Source organism: Mustelus asterias, chromosome 12 (assembly GCF_964213995.1).
Source record: "Mustelus asterias chromosome 12, sMusAst1.hap1.1, whole genome shotgun sequence".
In the NCBI taxonomy this organism is placed as follows: Eukaryota; Metazoa; Chordata; class Chondrichthyes; order Carcharhiniformes; family Triakidae; genus Mustelus; species Mustelus asterias.
In genome coordinates, this window is record NC_135812.1 from 51,123,705 (window position 1) to 51,141,072 (window position 17,368).

Below are 17,368 nucleotides of genomic sequence, written 5' to 3' on the forward strand. Positions count from 1 at the left end.
ACGCTGCTGCCTCACAGCGCCAGGGACCCGGGTTCCAGCTTTGGGTTACTGTCTGTATGGAGTTTGCACATTCTGCCTGTGTTTGCGGAGGTTTCCAGACATGATGGGCTGAATGGCCTCCTTCTGCCTGTAGGGATTTTCTGGAAATATAAGTGGTGTGAATTCGATGAGATTAATTTCTTCCCTGGGTTTGAAGAGAGTAGCCGCCATTTTGTTCTTCTTGGGGAACTGCTCAGGAATCTCGGCCTCATGACTGAAGTCAGGTGACCCGAGACTGGACACGGGAGCGAGGAGCAGCAGGGAGGGATGGAGCTGAGGCTGGAGAGGGCAGGAAGGAGCAGTAGGGAAAGGTGGGAGGTTACCTTGTCTGAGGGATGAAGTGAGAGTGTCCAAGGAAAGAAATCAGACTGTGTGGGCCTTGTTCAGAAGGGTTAGCTTGTCATCCGTTTCTTGGACCAGTGGAGCAGTGAGTGACCTCTCTGGGCAGGAAATGTTATAGAGAGATGGGTCTAAAGGGTGTGGTCTTTGAGTTCTTGCATTTCAGCCAAGGGATTTGAATGAGGGTACTGGGATTCAGTGAGAGGAGGGATTTGGATTAGGTAGGGTGGAAGTTCTCGGCTCCTGGGCGGGTAGTGAAGCAGAGTGTACAGCATTCAGACCCTGTTCGATTACTGCTTGTGACCAAAGATGTGCAGGTTAGATAGGTTAGCCAAGGTAAATGCACGGGTTACAGGGATAGTGGGGAGTGGGGGGTAAAATGCTTTTTCAGAGAATTGGTGCAGACTTGATTGGCCGAATGGCCTCCTTCTGCACTAGAGGGTCTATGGATCAAAGAAACAAAAAGCAAACCAACTAGTGAAAACCTTTCAATGCAGACAGGGTTAAAACAACATCGGAATCATCACTGCGATTACTTACTGAAGGAGAAAAACTCAGCAGCGTAGAGAGGAGGCTAAACTTTGGGCAAACAGAGAGAAATGTTGTCAAAAGTCAAAATAGAAAGGACTGCTTAAAAAAAAGAACATGGGGCTGAAAAATAAAGAAATATTCCCAAGGAAACTCAAACTAACAGGTGCAGGAGGTAAAAGAAACTGAATTGAGGAACTGAATTCACAGATCAAAATAGAAATGCAGCAGAAAATGAAAGTCTGTGGGTGGACAAGAAAAAGAACTTAACAGCATTCGTTAAGGAAATAGCAGTGGGGCAAATAAAACTCAGTTTTCAAAAAGTTATATACAAGGCCCCATGTAAGAGAATTAGAGCAAAGATACGTGGAATTGAAGGAGATTTGGACATGTGGAGAGAGAGATGATTAGAGGGCAGAAAGTGATGGTTGGTGTTTGAAAGGAGTGTTTTCCTGACAGGAAAGATGAAATAAGTGGGGTTTCACAAGCTGGACTTTTCCCTGTTTACCAGGTACAACAGATCTGATTGTAAAATTCAAGGGGATATACCAAAATCTGCTGCTCACACCATGGGCCACGGTGACAACCATGGAACATGGAACACCTACAATGCCGAGGAGGCCGTTTGGCCCATCAATTCTGCATCAAGTCTGCACCAACTCTCTGACAGGATATCCCACCCAGGCCCTCTCCCCTGCCCTATCCCCATAACCCATTTACCATCCACCTAACCTTTAGACACTAAGGGACAATTTAGCATGTTCAATCCACGCAACCTGAACATCTTTGGAGTATGGGAGGAAACCAGAGCATCCAGAGACAGGGGTGAACATGCAAACTCCACACCGACAGTCACCAGAGGCCGGAATTGAACCCGGGTCCCTGGCGTTGTGAGGCAGCAGTGCTAACGACTGTGCCATCTTGCATTCGAGCTGACCAGTGATTGGGAGGCTGTCAGTGTGGGCTACTGTACATGCGTTGATCTCGATGCTGACAGATCGACGCATGCGCAGTGGCCTGCTCAAAGCTATGTTGCCGGCCTCTCCAGTGGGAATATGCCCCGCCCACTGAATTTTATCAAGATTCATGCTAGAGCACTATGTGATGCACAACTGTGTACAGTTCTGGTCACCCTATCATAGGAAGGATATTATTAAACTAGAAAGAGTGCAGAAAAGATTTACTAGGATGCTACCGGGACTTGGTGGTTTGAGTTATAAGGAGAGGTTGGATAGACTGGGACTTATTCCTCTGGAGCGTAGGAGGCTTAGGGGTGATCTTATAGAGGTCTATAGAATAATGAGGGGCACAGATCAGCTAGATAGTCAATATCTTTTCCAAAGGTAGGGGAGTCTAAAACTGGAGGGCATAGGTTTAAGGTGAGAGGGGAGAGATACAAAAGGGTCCAGAGGGGCAATTTTTTCACACAGGGGGTGGTGAGTGTCTGGAACAAGCTGCCAGAGATTGTAGTAGAGGCGGGTACAATTTTGTCTTTTAAAAAGCATTTAGATAGTTACATGGGTAGGATGGCTATTGAGGGATATGGGCCAAACGTGGGCAATTGAGACTAGCTTAGTGGTTAAAAAGAAAGGGGCGGCATGGACAAGTTGGGCCGAAGGGCCTGTTTCCATGCTGTAAACCTTTAAGACTCTATGACAAGAGCGTGGGAGATACATTTTGAAAATCCCTGCTAAAAATCCAGCCGGATTTACTCTAGTTTTTATGTGAATTCGGCACTTCAAATTTGGGAGAATCCCGGCCTTAATTCCAGATTTTTTTATCGCATACAAATTTCACCATCTGCCGTGGTGGGATTCGAACCCAGGTCCCCAGCGCATCGTCCTGTGTGTCTGGATTACTAGCCCCGTGACAATACCACTACATTACTGCCTCCCCACTTCTTTCTTCATGGTCACCAATGATCCCTATCTTTTGAAACCTTGCCTTGGGTTTGAATCTAAAGACAGACTCTCGACAGATACTGCAATAGTGAAGGAAATTGCAATCAACCTGTTTATTTGGGCATTTGCTATATCCTGCAGTCTTCAAGAGTTCCTGACCACACTGACTACTCCCCAGAAACATTCTGCTCATTTCAACTCTCTGAAACAATCAAATGAAACACACAACCCGAGATCATTCAGAAACCAGAGCAGAGGCTGACGATCAGGGCTCCCCGGCTGATGCACTCATACTGATTTTGTTACTGGTACTTACGTAATGCTGGTTTGGTACAAATCTTTTCTCAAATCCCAGCACCTCGATGTGCTTGATGTAAGGGTTCTCCATCTCAAGCAGACAATAAATTTGTGAATCTTTGTGAAGGTGCCGTAACTCACTACCCTAAACGAGAGAGTGTTTGTCAAGTGCTTCCCTCTGTATGATGTTCTTTCTTCTCTCTATTTATATTCTATTCTTTCTTCCCTCTGCCCGCTCCACCGGAAGAATGAGGTTGAACCTCGGCGGTCAGTGACTTTTAAAAAAAAACTACAAACCGTCCCAGGTCTCTCCGCGGCCTACTTCCAGTTTCTGGTTTCCTGCTACTCAGGAAAAAAAACTCCAAAAAAAGTAAGTGAAAATAAACTCAGCTTATCTTATCTTCCAGCTCTCCGCTCCAAAATCACTCCCCTCTCTGCCCGCTCCACCGGAAGAATAAATGTGAGTAGTGAGGTCATGGATGAGGTTTCAGAGTCGCAGGAGTGTACCGGCAGGCAGGAAGGTGGTTTGAAGTGTGTCTACTTCAATGCCAGGAGCATCCGGAATAAGGTGGGTTAACTTGCAGCATGGGTTGATAGCTGGGATTTCGATGTTGTGGCCATTTCGGAACCATGGATAGAGCAGGGACAGGAATGGTTGTTGCAGGTTCCGGGGTTTAGATGTTTCAGTAAGATCAGGGAAGGTGGTAAAATAGGTGGAGGTGTGGCATTGTTAGTCAAGGACAGTATTACGGTGGCAGAAAGGACGTTTGATGAGGACTTGTCTACTGATGTAGTATGGGCTGAGGTTAGAAACAGGAAAGGAGAGGTCACCCTGTTGGGAGTTTTCTATAAGTCTCCGAAAAGTTCCAGAGATGTAGAGGAAAGGATTGCAAAGATGATTCTGGATAGGAGTGAAAGTAACAGGGCAGTTGTTATGGGGGACTTTAACTTTACAAATATTGACTGGAAACGCAATAGTTCGAGTACTTTAGATGGGTCAGTTTTTGTCCAATGTGTGCAGGAGGGTTTCCTGACACAGTATGTTGATAGGCCAACAAGAGGCGAGGCCACATTGGATTTGGTACTGGGTAATGAACCAGGCCAGGTGTTAGATTTGGAGATAGGTGAGCACTTTGGTGATAGTGACCACAATTCGGTTACGTTTACTTTAGCGATGGAAAGGGATAGGTATATACCACAGGGCAGGAGTTATAGCTGGGGGAAAGGAAAATATGATGCGATTAGGCGAGATTTAGGATGCATAGGATGGGGAAGAAATCTGCAGGGGATGGGCACAATTGAAATGTGGAGCTTGTTCAAGGAACAACTACTGCGTGTCCTTGAGAAGTATGTACCTGTCAGGCAGGGAGGAAGTGGTCGAGCGAGGGAACCGTGGTTTACTAAAGAAGTTGAATCTCCTGTGAAGAGGAAGAAGGAGACTTATGTAAAGATGAGACGTGAAGGCTCAGTTAGGGCGCTTGAGAGTTACAAGTTGGCCAGGAAGGACCTAAAGAGAGAGCTAAGAAGAGCCAGGAGGGGACATGAGAAGTCTTTGGCAGGTAGAATCAAGGAAAACCCTAAAGCTTTCTATAGGTATGTCAGGAATAAAAGAATGACGAGGGTAAGATTAGGGCCAGTCAAGGACAGTAGTGGGAAGTTGTGCGTGGAGTCCGAAGAGATAGGACAGGCGCTAAATGAATATTTTTCGTCAGTATTCACGCAGGAAAAAGACAATGTTGTCGAAGAGAATACTGAGATACAGGCTGTTAGACTAGACAGGATTGGGGTTCATAAGGAGGAGGTGTTAGCAATTCTGGAAAGTGTGAAAATAGATAAGTCCCCTGGGCCGGATGGGATTTATCCTAGGATTCTCTGGGAAGCTAGGGAGGAGATTGCAGAGCCTTTGGCTTTAATCTTTATGTCGTCATTGTCTATAGGAATAGTGCCAGAAGACTGGAGGATAGCAAATGTTGTCCCCTTGTTCAAGAAGGGGAGTAGAGACAACCCTGGTAATTATAGACCAGTGAGCCTTACTTCTGTTGTGGGCAAAGTTTTGGAAAGGATTATAAGAGATAGGATTTATAATCATCTAGAAAGGAATAATTTGATTAGGGATAGTCAGTACGGTTTTGTGAAGGGTAGGTCATGCCTCACAAACCTTATTGAGTTCTTTGAGAAGGTGACCAAAGAGGTGGATGAGGGTAAAGCAGTTGATGTGGTGGATATGGATTTCAGTAAAGCATTTGATAAGGTTCCCTACGGTAGGCTATTGCAGAAAATACGGACGCATGGGATTGAGGGTGATTTTGCAGTTTGGATCAGAAATTGGTTAGCCGTAAGAAGACAGAGGGTGGTGGTTGATGGGAAATGTTCATCCTGGAGTTCAGTTACTAGTGGTGTACCGCAAGGATCTGTTTTGGGGCCACTGCTGTTTGTCATTTTTATAAATGACCTGGATGAGGGCGTAGAAGGCTGGGTTAGTAAATTTGCGGATGACACTAAAGTCGGTGGAGTTGTGGACAGTGCGGAAGGATGTTGCAGGTTACAGAGGGACATAGATAAGCTGCAGAGCTGGGCTGAGAGGTGGCAAATGGAGTTTAATGCGGAAAAGCGTGAGGTGATTCACTTTGGAAGGAGTAACAGGAATACAAAGTACTGGGCTAATGGTAAGATACTTGGTAGTGTGGATGAGCAGAGAAATCTCGGTGTCCACGTGCATAGATCCCTGAAAGTTGGCACCCAGGTTGATAGGGTTGTTAAGAAGGCGTAATGTGTGTTAGCTTTTATTGGTAGAGGGATTGAGTTTCGGAGCCATGATGTCATGATGCAGCTGTACAAAACTCTGGTGTGGCCGCACTTGGAGTATTGCGTACAGTTCTGGTCGCCGCATTATAGGAAGGATGTGGAAGCATTGGAAAGGGTGCAGAGGAGATTTACCAGGATGTTGCCTGGTATAGTGGGAAGGTCTTATGAGGAAAGGCTGAGTGACTTGAGGCTGTTTTCGTTAGAGAGAAGAAGGTTAAGAGGTGACTTAATAGAGGCATACAAGATGATCAGAGGATTAGATAGGGTGGACAGTGAGAGCCTTTTCCTCGGTTGGTGATGGCTAGCAAGAGGGGACATAGCTTTAAATTGAGGGGTGATAGATATAGGACAGATGTCAGAGGTAGGTTCTTTACTCAGAGAGTAGTAAGGGCGTGGAATGCCCTGCCTGCAGCAGTCGTGGACTTGTCAACATTAAGGGCATTTAAAGGGTCATTGGATAAACATATGGATGATATTGGAATAGTGTAGATTAGATGGGCTTTGGATTGGTTTCACAGGTCGGCGCAACATCGAGGGCCGAAGGGCCTGTACTGCGCTGTAATGTTCTATATTCTATGTATCTGCTGGTCCACCCCTCTGTATCTGCTGGTCCACCCCTCTGTATCTGCTGGTCCACCCCTCTGTATCTCCCACTTGCATTAATTAGCTGAGATAAATCTTGTCCGATTTTCCACTCACATTACTAATTGCCTCAATGACTCAGAGTTTCCTTTACAGCAGCTACATAGCTACATTGTAATAGAGAAGTGAAAGTAACTAGAGCCAGATTGCAGTTGCATTAAGCAGCCATTTATTTTGCCTATTCATTTGACTTAAATAGTCATCTGTTGATGAATGTTGAGTTTGGATTTAAAGTTCATGTCACTGACCGGGGAAGGAGTGTGGCTGAAACCAAATGAGAAAATGCTGCAAAATCTCAGCAAGTCTGGCAGCATCTGTAAGGAGAGAAAAGAGCTGATGTTTCAAGTCCAGGTGACCCTTTGTCAAAGCTAAAAGACATAGAAAGTGGGAGATATTTATACTGTAGGGTGAGGGAATGAAAGATGAGCCATAGCCATAGAAACAAGGGGAAAGGCTGCTAATGGCAGCTCATAGAGAGAATAGAAGGTGTGAATGGCCAAACGGCAGAGAAGCTAAAATCAGAGGGTAAATTGTGACAGATGAATTGTGGGGGGATGGGTGGGAGAGAGGCAAAATTGAGAAAAAGGGGGGAAAGGGGGAGAAAAGGTAAGGAAAGGGGGAATAAAATAGGGGGAAAGAGTGGGGGAAGAATAAAGAAAGACAATAAAGAAATAAAAGGTAGAGAACAGTTAAAAATTAAATAAAATGAAAACAAAGGGTTCGAGTGGGGTAGAAGTTGTTGAATTCGATGTTGAGACCGGAAGGCTGTAATGTGCCCAGCCGGAAGATGAAAAGGAATGTGGCTGACTGGATACTCTCACCTTCTCCAGGTTCTGTGATTCCGGTGTGAAGTTCCAGGCAGCGGGAAGCAAGCTGGGCTTAATTGAGCAGGAGGCAAAATAACTTCCCAACAACGGGAAAGAAGGGAGTTATCATATTGCATATCAGTGTAAGGACAGATTGAGTGTCCTAGCGGTAAGTGTCAGGAATCTCTTTCTAATATATTAGCTGGAATTTTCTGACTGTTCCCACCAGCGGAACCTCCAGTCCCATCGGCGGCAAACCCCGCTGCATGTTCCCCGGCAGTGGGGGGTGCATCCAACAAGCAACCCCATTGACAGCGGTGGGACCAGACAAATCCCTTGCCAGCCAATGGCAGGCAAAAACTTCCCCCCCCACCCAGTATGTCAAACATGCTGATCAAAATACAACTTCACAATGAAATTGTACCTCTGGAATTGATTATACATCAAGCGGGAATCTTCGGTTATATGACAAGTTAAAGGCTGCTTGCAGCAGGTGGACCAATCTTCTTGGTGGGTCAGACTGAGTCAGAGCTGCTTTTCAGGGGGTCTCTCCTGAACAAGGAGAAAAGAGACATTGTTGGCCAGAGATGGGATGGTGGCAGTGAGAGGATCGAAAGAGCGAGGTGGGAGCCCGACAAAGGGGTCAGGGACAGGAAGCTGGACTGTGCAGGGAAGATCAATGTATATCGACGGTCGGTCAAACATAGAATCATAGAAACCCTACAGTGCAGAAGGAGGCCATTCGGCCCATCGAGTCTGCACCGATCACAATCCCACCCAGGCCCTATCCACATAACCCCATGAATTTACCCTAGCTTGTCCCTGACACTAAGGAGCAATTTAGCATGGCCAATCCACCTAACCCGCACATCTTTGGACTGTGGGAGGAAAGCGGAACACCCGGAGGAAACCCACGCAGACACGGGGAGAATGTGCAAACTCCACACAGACAGTGACCCAAGCTGGGAATAATTGTGGAGAGTTCAAGGTTATACAGGGAAGTTTAATGGTGAGGTCCTGAGAGCTGAGGGTAACAGAGAGCAGGTCATGAACGATGGAGGGAGAGTCCAGGATGATGTAGGGAAGGTCAAAGGTAAGCAAGGGAGGGTGTGGGGTGATGGTTCCCTGTTCCAGGCATCCTGAAGATGTCAGATTTGAAGGTGGGGGTGTAAGATCTACTGGGGTTCAGGGACCACACATACCTGAATAGGCAGTCAGCTAGTCAGAAGTGATTTTAAGATAGTTTATTAAGAAACAACAGTTTAGATCTGCTGCAGCAACTAATTAGACAGAAAAAGTACGCAACCCATAACAGTGGAAATCCCAGACAGAAGACAAAGACTTGGCACAATGCCTGTGTTAATCTCAGCTTCCTCCTCTTCCAGTCTGGGGAAGGCAGCTGGCTAACGAGTACTGTCACCTCACCAACACCTCAGAAACTCACTCCTCAGCTGGACAGCTCATATCTACCCTTTCTGAGGGGCTGGTAGCTTACCCATCGTCAACCAGCAAGTAAAACTACTACCCAATGGCCACCAGACAGCTGCTCAGAATGACCACCTCTTCCTGTTTCAGGTCAGTGCTTACGTTTACATCATGCTGAGGATCATATCCTCAAGTTTTCTAAACAGTTGCACAGAAAAGGGGGCACACACATCTTAACAACTTAGGAATGTCAACATGGCAGTTTGAACTAAGTAACCTGGCCTGTCTCCACAAATTGTTTCAAAATTGTTACCCTTTTGGAACGCTTCTTTAGGAGATGGTATATTATGCAGAAAATACCTGTTTACTCAGGAGCCCAATTTCTTAGGGGAGGCGGTTGGGGAGGTGCGGGCCTCATGAACAGTCAGATTGGCAGAACCCTTAAGAGTATTGATAGGCAGAGGGATCTGGGTGTACAGGTACACAGGTACTGAAAGTGGCAATGCAGGTGGAGAAGGTAGTCAAGAAGGCATATGGCATGCTTGCCTTCATCGGCCGGGGCATTGAGTTTAAAAATTGGCAAGTCATGTTGCAGCTTTATAGAACCTTAGTTAAGCCGCACTTGGAATATAGTGTTCAATTCTGGTCGCCACACTACCAGAAGGATGTGGAGGCTTTGGAGAGGGTACAGAAAAGATTTACCAGGATGTTGCCTGGTATGGAGGGCATTAGCTATGAGGAGAGGTTGGAGAAACTTGGTTTGTTCTCACTGGAACGACGGAGGTTGAGGGGAGACCTGATAGAAGTCTACAAGATTATGAGAGGCATGGACAGAGTGGATAGTCAGAAGCTTTTTCCCAGGGTGGAAGAGTCAATTACTAGGGGGCACAGGTTTAAGGTGCGAGAGGCAAGGTTTAAAGGAGATGTACGAGGCAGATTTTTTACACTGAGGGTGGTGGGTGCCTGGAACTTGTTGCCGGGGGACGTAGTGGAAGCGGAAATGGTAGTGACTTTTAAGGGCATCTTGACAAAAACATGAATGGGATGGGAAAAGAGGGATATGGTCCCCGGAAGGATAGGGGGTTTTAAGTCGGGCAGCATATTCGGTGCAGGCTTGGAGGGCCGAAGGGCCTGTTCCTGTGCTATAATTTTCTTTGTTCGACAAGTTGACGCTGATTCCTCAATTGGGCAGCACTTGCTGAACAATGCTGAGTGCGCTAATAGCTACATGAATTTAAAATAATCAGTTGAGCTCATAACATGCCTCATTTGAGCTTGTTGGAAGTGACATAAATTCATATTCAAGAACGTATTCCCTGGAAACAAGAGGAATATATTCAAGCCTTGCACATTGTCGAATTACTCAAGAGCTTGGGGAGCCTACAGTTCTCTGTTGCTTTCTCCATGACAACACCTTGGCCACTCAGGGTCAACTTGCCAACCAATCAGTACCCATTTGTTGTGATTGTTTGAAGGTTGGTATTCTTGTGTTTGTCCTGCTGAGTGCAAGATGTAAAGCTTCAGCAACACGTCTCTATTTTCAGTAATAGTCAAGAATATTTTTATGGGTTTAGAGGCATATGGGTTGCTCTGTGTGCAGCTATTTACTGGTACAATACAGAGAGATTTAACAGTGAGGCAGCACGTGGGCCTTTGGAATAATTCATAGGGCACCTTTTCTCGGCTGGCCTTGGTGACTATCTACATTCCAACATTTTGGGCTTTAATGTTGGAAAGTTCCTTTGTTTGGGAACTTGATTTTCCGAATGGAAGTTTGTTCTTTCCATCGATTGTGAGAATTAAGAAAAGGTCAGCAAACAGTGGGCAAACCTACAGAAATTCATCCAATCATAGAAACGCAGAAACTAGAAGCAGGAGTAGGCCATTTGGCCCTTAGAGCCTGCTCTGCCATTCATTTTGATCATGGCTGATCAGAGTTGACTGATTATTACTCAGGCTGTGAGGAACAGAAACTTCATGTAAATCAACTTCCTTAGTACAAAATTAATCTACAGGAAATACATTGGGCGGTTCCACCCGAATACTCGAGGTGCTAAAGAGTCTCTGAGGTGGCTGGATGGGAATCTGAAGCTGCAACACTGTTTATCTTGGTAAAGGAGTAAAGCACACAGCAGGAACCTCCACCCAAAGGATGGTTATTAGACTGACTGCCACTTAACTTTCCACTGGGCATATTTAGGAAGCTGCTTGGCATTTTGATGGCTGGCGCTTGTCCTAAGGCTCTCTCTGGGCGTGGTGTTAGTGATGTGGAGATGCTGGCGTTGGACTGGGGTAAGCACAGTAAGAAGTCTCACAACACCAGGTTAAAGTCCAACAGGTTTATTTGGTAGCAAATACCATAAGCTTTCGGAGCACTGCTCCTTCGTCAGATGGAGTGGACATCTGCTCTCAAACAGTGCACAGACACAGAAATCAAGTTACAGAATTATAATTAGAATGCGAATCTCTACAGCCAGCCAGGTCTTAAAGGTACAGACAATGTGCAGACAGCGAAAAACCACACTGACCTCCTCAGAAGACAAACACGGGACACAGTGGACAGAGTACCCTTCGTCGTCCAGTACTTCCCCGGAGCAGAGAAGCTACGGCATCTCCTCCGGAGCCTTCAACATGTCATTGATGAAGACGAACATCTCGCCAAGGCCATCCCCACACCCCCACTTCTTGCCTTCAAACAACCACGCAACCTCAAACAGACCATTGTCCGCAGCAAACTACCCAGCCTTCAGGAGAACAGTGACCACGACACCACACAACCCTGCCACAGCAACCTCTGCAAGACGTGCCGGATCATCGACACGGATGCCATCATCTCACGTGAGAATACCATCTACCAGGTACACGGTACCTATTCTTGCAACTTGGCCAACGTTGTCTACCTGATACGCTGCAGGAAAGGATGTCCTGAGGCATGGTACATTGGGGAAACCATGCAGACGCTATGACAACGGATGAATGAACACCGCTCGACAATCACCAGGCAAGACTGTTCTCTTCCTGTGGGGGAGCACTTCAGCAGTCACGGGCATTCAGCCTTGGATCTTCAGGTAAGCGTTCTCCAAGGCGGCCTTCACGACACACGACAGCGCAGAGTCGCTGAGCAGAAACTGATAGCCAAGTTCTGCACACATGAGGACGGCCTAAACCGGGATGTTGGATTTATATCACATTATCAGTAACCCCCACAGCTTGCCTCCTGGGCTTGTAGAATCTCACTAGCTGTTCTGTCTGGAGACAATGCACATCTCTTTAACCTGTGTTGAATGCTCCCTCCACCCACATTGTCTGTACCTTTAAGACCTGGCTGGCTTTAGAGATTTGCATTCTAATTAGTATTCTGTAACTTGATTTCTGTGTCTGTGCCCTGTTTGAGAGCAGATATCCACTCCATCTGACGAAGGAGCAGTGCTCCGAAAGCTTATGGTATTTGCTACCAAATAAACCTGTTGGACTTTAACCTGGTGTTGTGAGACTTCTTACTGTGGTGTTAGTCACAGGGCTTTTGTTCAGAGCCTCTCTTGGTCTGGAGGCAGAGTAGCACCAGCTGCTGGAGGAGCGGAGGGGAGAAAGCGGAGGATGTGGAGGGTAAGGTGGGAGAGGAAGGGGGTTAAAGATGGGAGTGATGTGGGTGAGGACAGTGAGGAGGACCGGAACAGTGAGGAGGGTGAGGAGGGTGAGGAGGGAGAGGTGGGTGAGGGCAGTGAGGAGGGTGAGGAGGGTGTGGAGGGTGTGGAGGGTGAGGAGGGTGAGGAGGGTGTGGAGGGTGTGGACGGTGAGGAGGAGGGTGAGGAGGGTGTGGAGGGAGAGGTGGGTGAGGGCAGTGAGGAGGGTGTGGAGGGTGAGGAGGGTGTGGAGGGTGTGGAGGGTGAGGACAGTGAGGAGGGTGAGGACAGTATGGAGGGGAGGAGGGTGTGGAGGATGAGGAGGGTGAGGACAGTGAGGAGGGTGAGGACAGTATGGAGGGGAGGAGGGTGTGGAGGATGAGGAGGGTGAGGAGGGCTCCAGATTTATGGCGGGTTTCTGTGTGACCCATGATCTGAGATGATAAAGGGACCCTCCATTTCCACCAGCACCTGTGCCCAAGAATCAAACTCGGGGGCCACATAAAGAGAATAAGATAGGGACAGGAGGTTGAGGTAAGCTCCCTCCCCCACTGCAGGAAGATGGCATCCCTCCTCCAAAACCTCCTCCACTAAGAGCTCCATCCAGTGCTGTGCCTGAGAATCTGTGTACTCTCCTGCTCAGTCCCTGAGCCACCTTGTGGCGTGTCACTGTGTATCAGTCAGTGTACAGTACCCCCCAGTGGAAGTGTCTGTGTGGAGGCCACATTACCTGCTCCATGGAAACGGTCTAAAGAACACTGTTGTCTGCTTTAGCATCTCCAGACAATTCAAATGATGATAACCATCAAATTGGACAAAACTGCATTCTAAATTCAGACTTTCAAACAATCATGACTGATTAGTGTGTACGAATATGGATTAGTTTCTGAAAATATGAAATTGCCTAAGCCCAATTGCATTCAAACCAACTCAGTCAAGTTCAAACAAGACGTTTAACCTATCAGGTAAGTAAGATGGCAAATTTAAAGTTTATTTAAAATCAGAATGCTGATCGATATAAAAATTAAACATAGGGTGACATAAGTCTGAATGTACAGGGGTTGGGGCGTTTGTACAGGTAAGTTCTCAGAATCGAATATACAGAACACACGTCTGATACTGTGACCTTTCTGAAACAGACACCGTGCTAATTGTAAATAGCACAACCTCTACTGAATGAGAACAATAATTTATTCATTCAGAGCTGACTTCTACAACTTTCATCAGGCTATCAGGTTGAAAGAGCAAAGCCTTCAGTACCCCATGAGAATCTTGCCCTTGAAACTTCCAGCACACAACTAGCGATGGGCTTTCTAAACCATATGATTTTAACTCCTCGGCGGCCATTACCTGGACTTGAATGAGCTTGGTCATAACCAGATAACTGATTGGTTTTATTTTGGAATTCATTTGATTTGGCTGTTTGCACAAACTGTCTCAAATGGGAATATCGATGGGCCAAAGAGCCTTTTTCTGTGCTTTATACCTCCATGACCCTATGACAATGGAATGTTCATTTTACCTCCCCTATTGATTCTGAACAAGTCTTCTAGTCATTGTTCAGTTCTAAGTAAGGTTTGCCACGCCGTGGTGAACTTGTTACTGTTGTATCTGATCATAACATTCTTTCTTACAGAAACTGCAGTATGGAATTTAAAAACAACTTGCAGAGTTTGACACATAACCCTTCTCTCATATAAGTAATGACTAACTGCTGAAAAAAGACAGATGTCAAAGCTTTTTTTTCTGCAATATTCAAGTTCTCTACTACCAAACAACTAATGATTAATTTATTCTTCATTTATAATTCAATTGAGGCTCACTACTTATTTGATCATCTGTTTCAAACTGGTTTCTAAATATAAAATCAATATATGGTTAACAAAAAAGTACCGAATGTGAAATAGCTGCAGGAAGCGACATGTTAAACTGTAAAACTGAGGTTAAAAAAGGTCAAGTTTTACCAAAAATCAAAGGGAGGGATCCAAGTGGAGGGAGAACACTGGATATGGGAGAAAGGGTTCTGATGGAGGGAGAGGGTCTCCTGCCCAAGGGAGTGACCACAGATTCAAAGGTAATTGAAGTGGACGGCACGGTGGCACAGTGGTTAGTTGAATTCCAGCCTCGCGTCACTGTCTGTGTGGAGTTTGCACGTTCTCCCTGTGTCTGCGTGGCTTTCTTCCGGGTGCTCTAGTTCCCTCCCACACGCCAAAGATGTGCGGGTTAGATTGACTGGCCATGCTAAATTGCTCCTTAGAGTCAGGGGGATTGGTAGGGTAAATACGTGGGGTTATGTGGATAGGGCCTGTGTGGGATTGTGGTCGGTGCAGACTCGGTGGGCCGAATGGCCTCTTTCTGCACTGTAGGGATTCTATGGTTCCATTCTATGATTCTAGGAAGAGTCCAGTGCCATGAACTCTTGAAATTCATTCATGTTGGGGAGTAAGGGGATAAAACGGAGTCCTTTGCTCAGTACAATACCCTGTGAAGAGGGTATTGGGAATACACTGCAAGGGATATGAATGGGAGGAGGGAAGCTGGGGTTAGAGGAAACTGAAGAGCAAGAGAGATCTGGAGCGGCACCGTATCCATGAGCCATGGAGCTTGCGATCTTTAACACCGGAATTAAAGAGAAAAGTTTCTTTGTGGTGGTGTTGGGTGAGTTGAATGCGAAGCAGGATAAGGTCACAGAGGGTCATGGATTCCCTACAGTGCAGAAGGAGGCCATTCGGCCCATCGAGTCTGCACCGACAACAATCACACAGGGGCCCTATCCCCATAAACCCACGTATTTACCCAAGCTAATCCCCCTGACACTAAGGGGCAATTTAACATGGCCAATCAACCTAATCCGCACATCTTTGGACTGTGGGATGAAACCGGAGCACCTGGAGGAAACCCACGCAGACACAGGGAGAATGTGCAAACTCCACACTGACAGTGACCCGAGGCCGGAATTCAACCCGGGTCCCTGGAGCTGTGAGGCAGCAGTGTTAACCACTGTGCCACTATGCCGTTTTGAGATAGTGAGTCAGTGCTGCTGAAGAGACTGATTAGGAGTGTGGCAGGGCATGGCACTGAGTGCAGAATTCAGGATGGAGGAATATTGAATTTCTCCAAGATACCAGAACTCCTGGCGGATCTGAAACACTAAGGGTGGAATTTCACTCCAGAACTGATCCCAATTCCCAGGAGTCTGTAGCCCTCCCACCTGCAGCATACTCACAACTGAGCATTGATCCTCACTATCTTCCTATTTCTAATCTCACTAGTGCGTGGCACTGGGAGTAATTTACTGCCTTCAATGTCCTACTTGTCAACTTCCTCTGTAATCCTGAGAGTCCGACATGTAGGACCGCAGTATCTGCCCTCTCAATGTCACTGTACTGAAGTGTGTTAGAATGTAACCAATGATAACATTAGATTGGTTGTAATGTGACCAATGGTAACATGCTGTGAGGGTCAGCTGACCTGGTAAACTGTGTAACCAATGACAAAATTATGTGGTGACCAGCCGACTCAGGATAAATAAAATGCTGCTGGGGTTTGTGGGAGCTTGGAATGGCCCAGGGTGAGGCCTCAAGTGTTGGAGTAATGAAGTTTCTTTATGAAAACTTTTTCTTTGATTTATATGTTGGAGTAAGTTTTGTTTTATTTTATTGCCTACAACTGAAGAGTTCCTTTTGGTGGATCAACAAAGTATACCATATCCTCAGGCTCACAACCTTCCCCCTGCAGAATTTTCCACACCCTCACAGTGATGTCCTTCACAATGGAACCAGGGAGGCAACATAACATGTGGTATTCATGATGACCATGACATTGTGAATGGAGAAAGAACAGCTACAACAATAATTTAACAACAATAATGGCAATAGTGGCTTTAAAATGGCTTTTCTGGCTGAGAGCAAAGCATGCTGGGAATTTTGGTCAATTTATAGATTAAAACCAGACGCAGGTCGTAAAGAGGCTCTGGTCTGGGACCTGTGGTCTGAAGCTTCCTGTGTTGGTCAGATCAAGGAAGTTGGTTACATTAACTGAGACAGCGTGGCTCCGAATTATATGGCTATTACATATGAGACATGTAAAATGAGCTAAGCATCTTGACATCGTTCAAAAGTAATTTCACTGGATGTTCGAGCCATGTGATCAGTTTCTGGTAACACAGTTGGCTGGATGACAGACAATCTTCCGGAGCAAGTAGAGAATTGTGGATAAAAGACATGTGAGTTCTTTGTTTGGCAGCGATAACTCCAAGAGACCAACCATTGCAACAAAGCTTGTACCCTGAAGAATGCTTCAGAGAGAAGAATGTAAATTCTACATCGAGGATATTTCCTGGCCAAGGTTTTCCTAAACTCGGTAGTATCTATGTTCAGTTAAATAGTTAAAGTTGATGTTCAGTTTGTGTTAAAGTGCAGTTTAAGAGTTAAAGTTTAGTTGAGAGTTGATGTTCAGTTTGAATTAAAATTCAGTAAAGAGTTAATGAGTTGCAGCTGTTTATGTTCGAGTTGGTACTGGAAGTGTTAACTAAAGAAATAATTGAATTACTGTCCTTGTTTGTCTCATTAAATTGGAATGCTCAGAAGGTGTTTAAATTAAAACTGTCTAACATCAATGCCTGTGAAAGTAGCATTTGATTGAGTGTGGCATCAACAAATTCCAGCAAAAGTTTATTTGAATCAAGAGAAACTCTCTACTGGTTGGAGTCATTCCGAGCACAAAGGAAGATGGTTGTGGTGGTTGGAGGTCAATCATCTCGGACCCAGGACATCACTGCAGGAATTTTCTCAGGTTAGTGTCCCAGACCCAACCATCTTCAGCTGCTTCATCAATGATCTTCCCTCCAGCATAAGGTCAGAAGTGGGGATGTTTGCTGATGACTGCACAATGTTCAGCACAATTCGCAACTCCATAGATACTGAAGCAGCCCATGTTCAAATGCAGCAAGACTTGGACAATG

At 46.0% G+C, this 17,368-nt stretch overlaps 1 protein-coding gene and 1 long non-coding RNA gene across 2 annotated transcripts in view; one reads left to right on the plus strand and one right to left on the minus strand.

The window, feature by feature from the left end:
• The window catches only part of ncf1 (neutrophil cytosolic factor 1), a 78,038-nt gene extending 74,621 nt beyond the window's left edge, over positions 1-3,417 (minus strand). Inside the window, exon 1 of the mRNA XM_078225221.1 lies at positions 3,124-3,417. Coding sequence (XP_078081347.1) covers positions 3,124-3,195 — 72 coding nt within the window. The 5' untranslated portion in view covers positions 3,196-3,417. The remainder of the gene's footprint in view (positions 1-3,123) is intronic.
• Positions 3,418-3,452: 35 nt separating this feature from the next.
• On the plus strand, positions 3,453-17,021 carry LOC144501454 (uncharacterized). The gene is made up of 4 exons (XR_013499108.1): positions 3,453-3,672; positions 7,382-7,526; positions 8,743-8,932; positions 16,144-17,021. It is a non-coding gene; the product is annotated as an uncharacterized LOC144501454 (long non-coding RNA).
• The last annotated feature ends 347 nt before the right edge of the window (positions 17,022-17,368 follow it).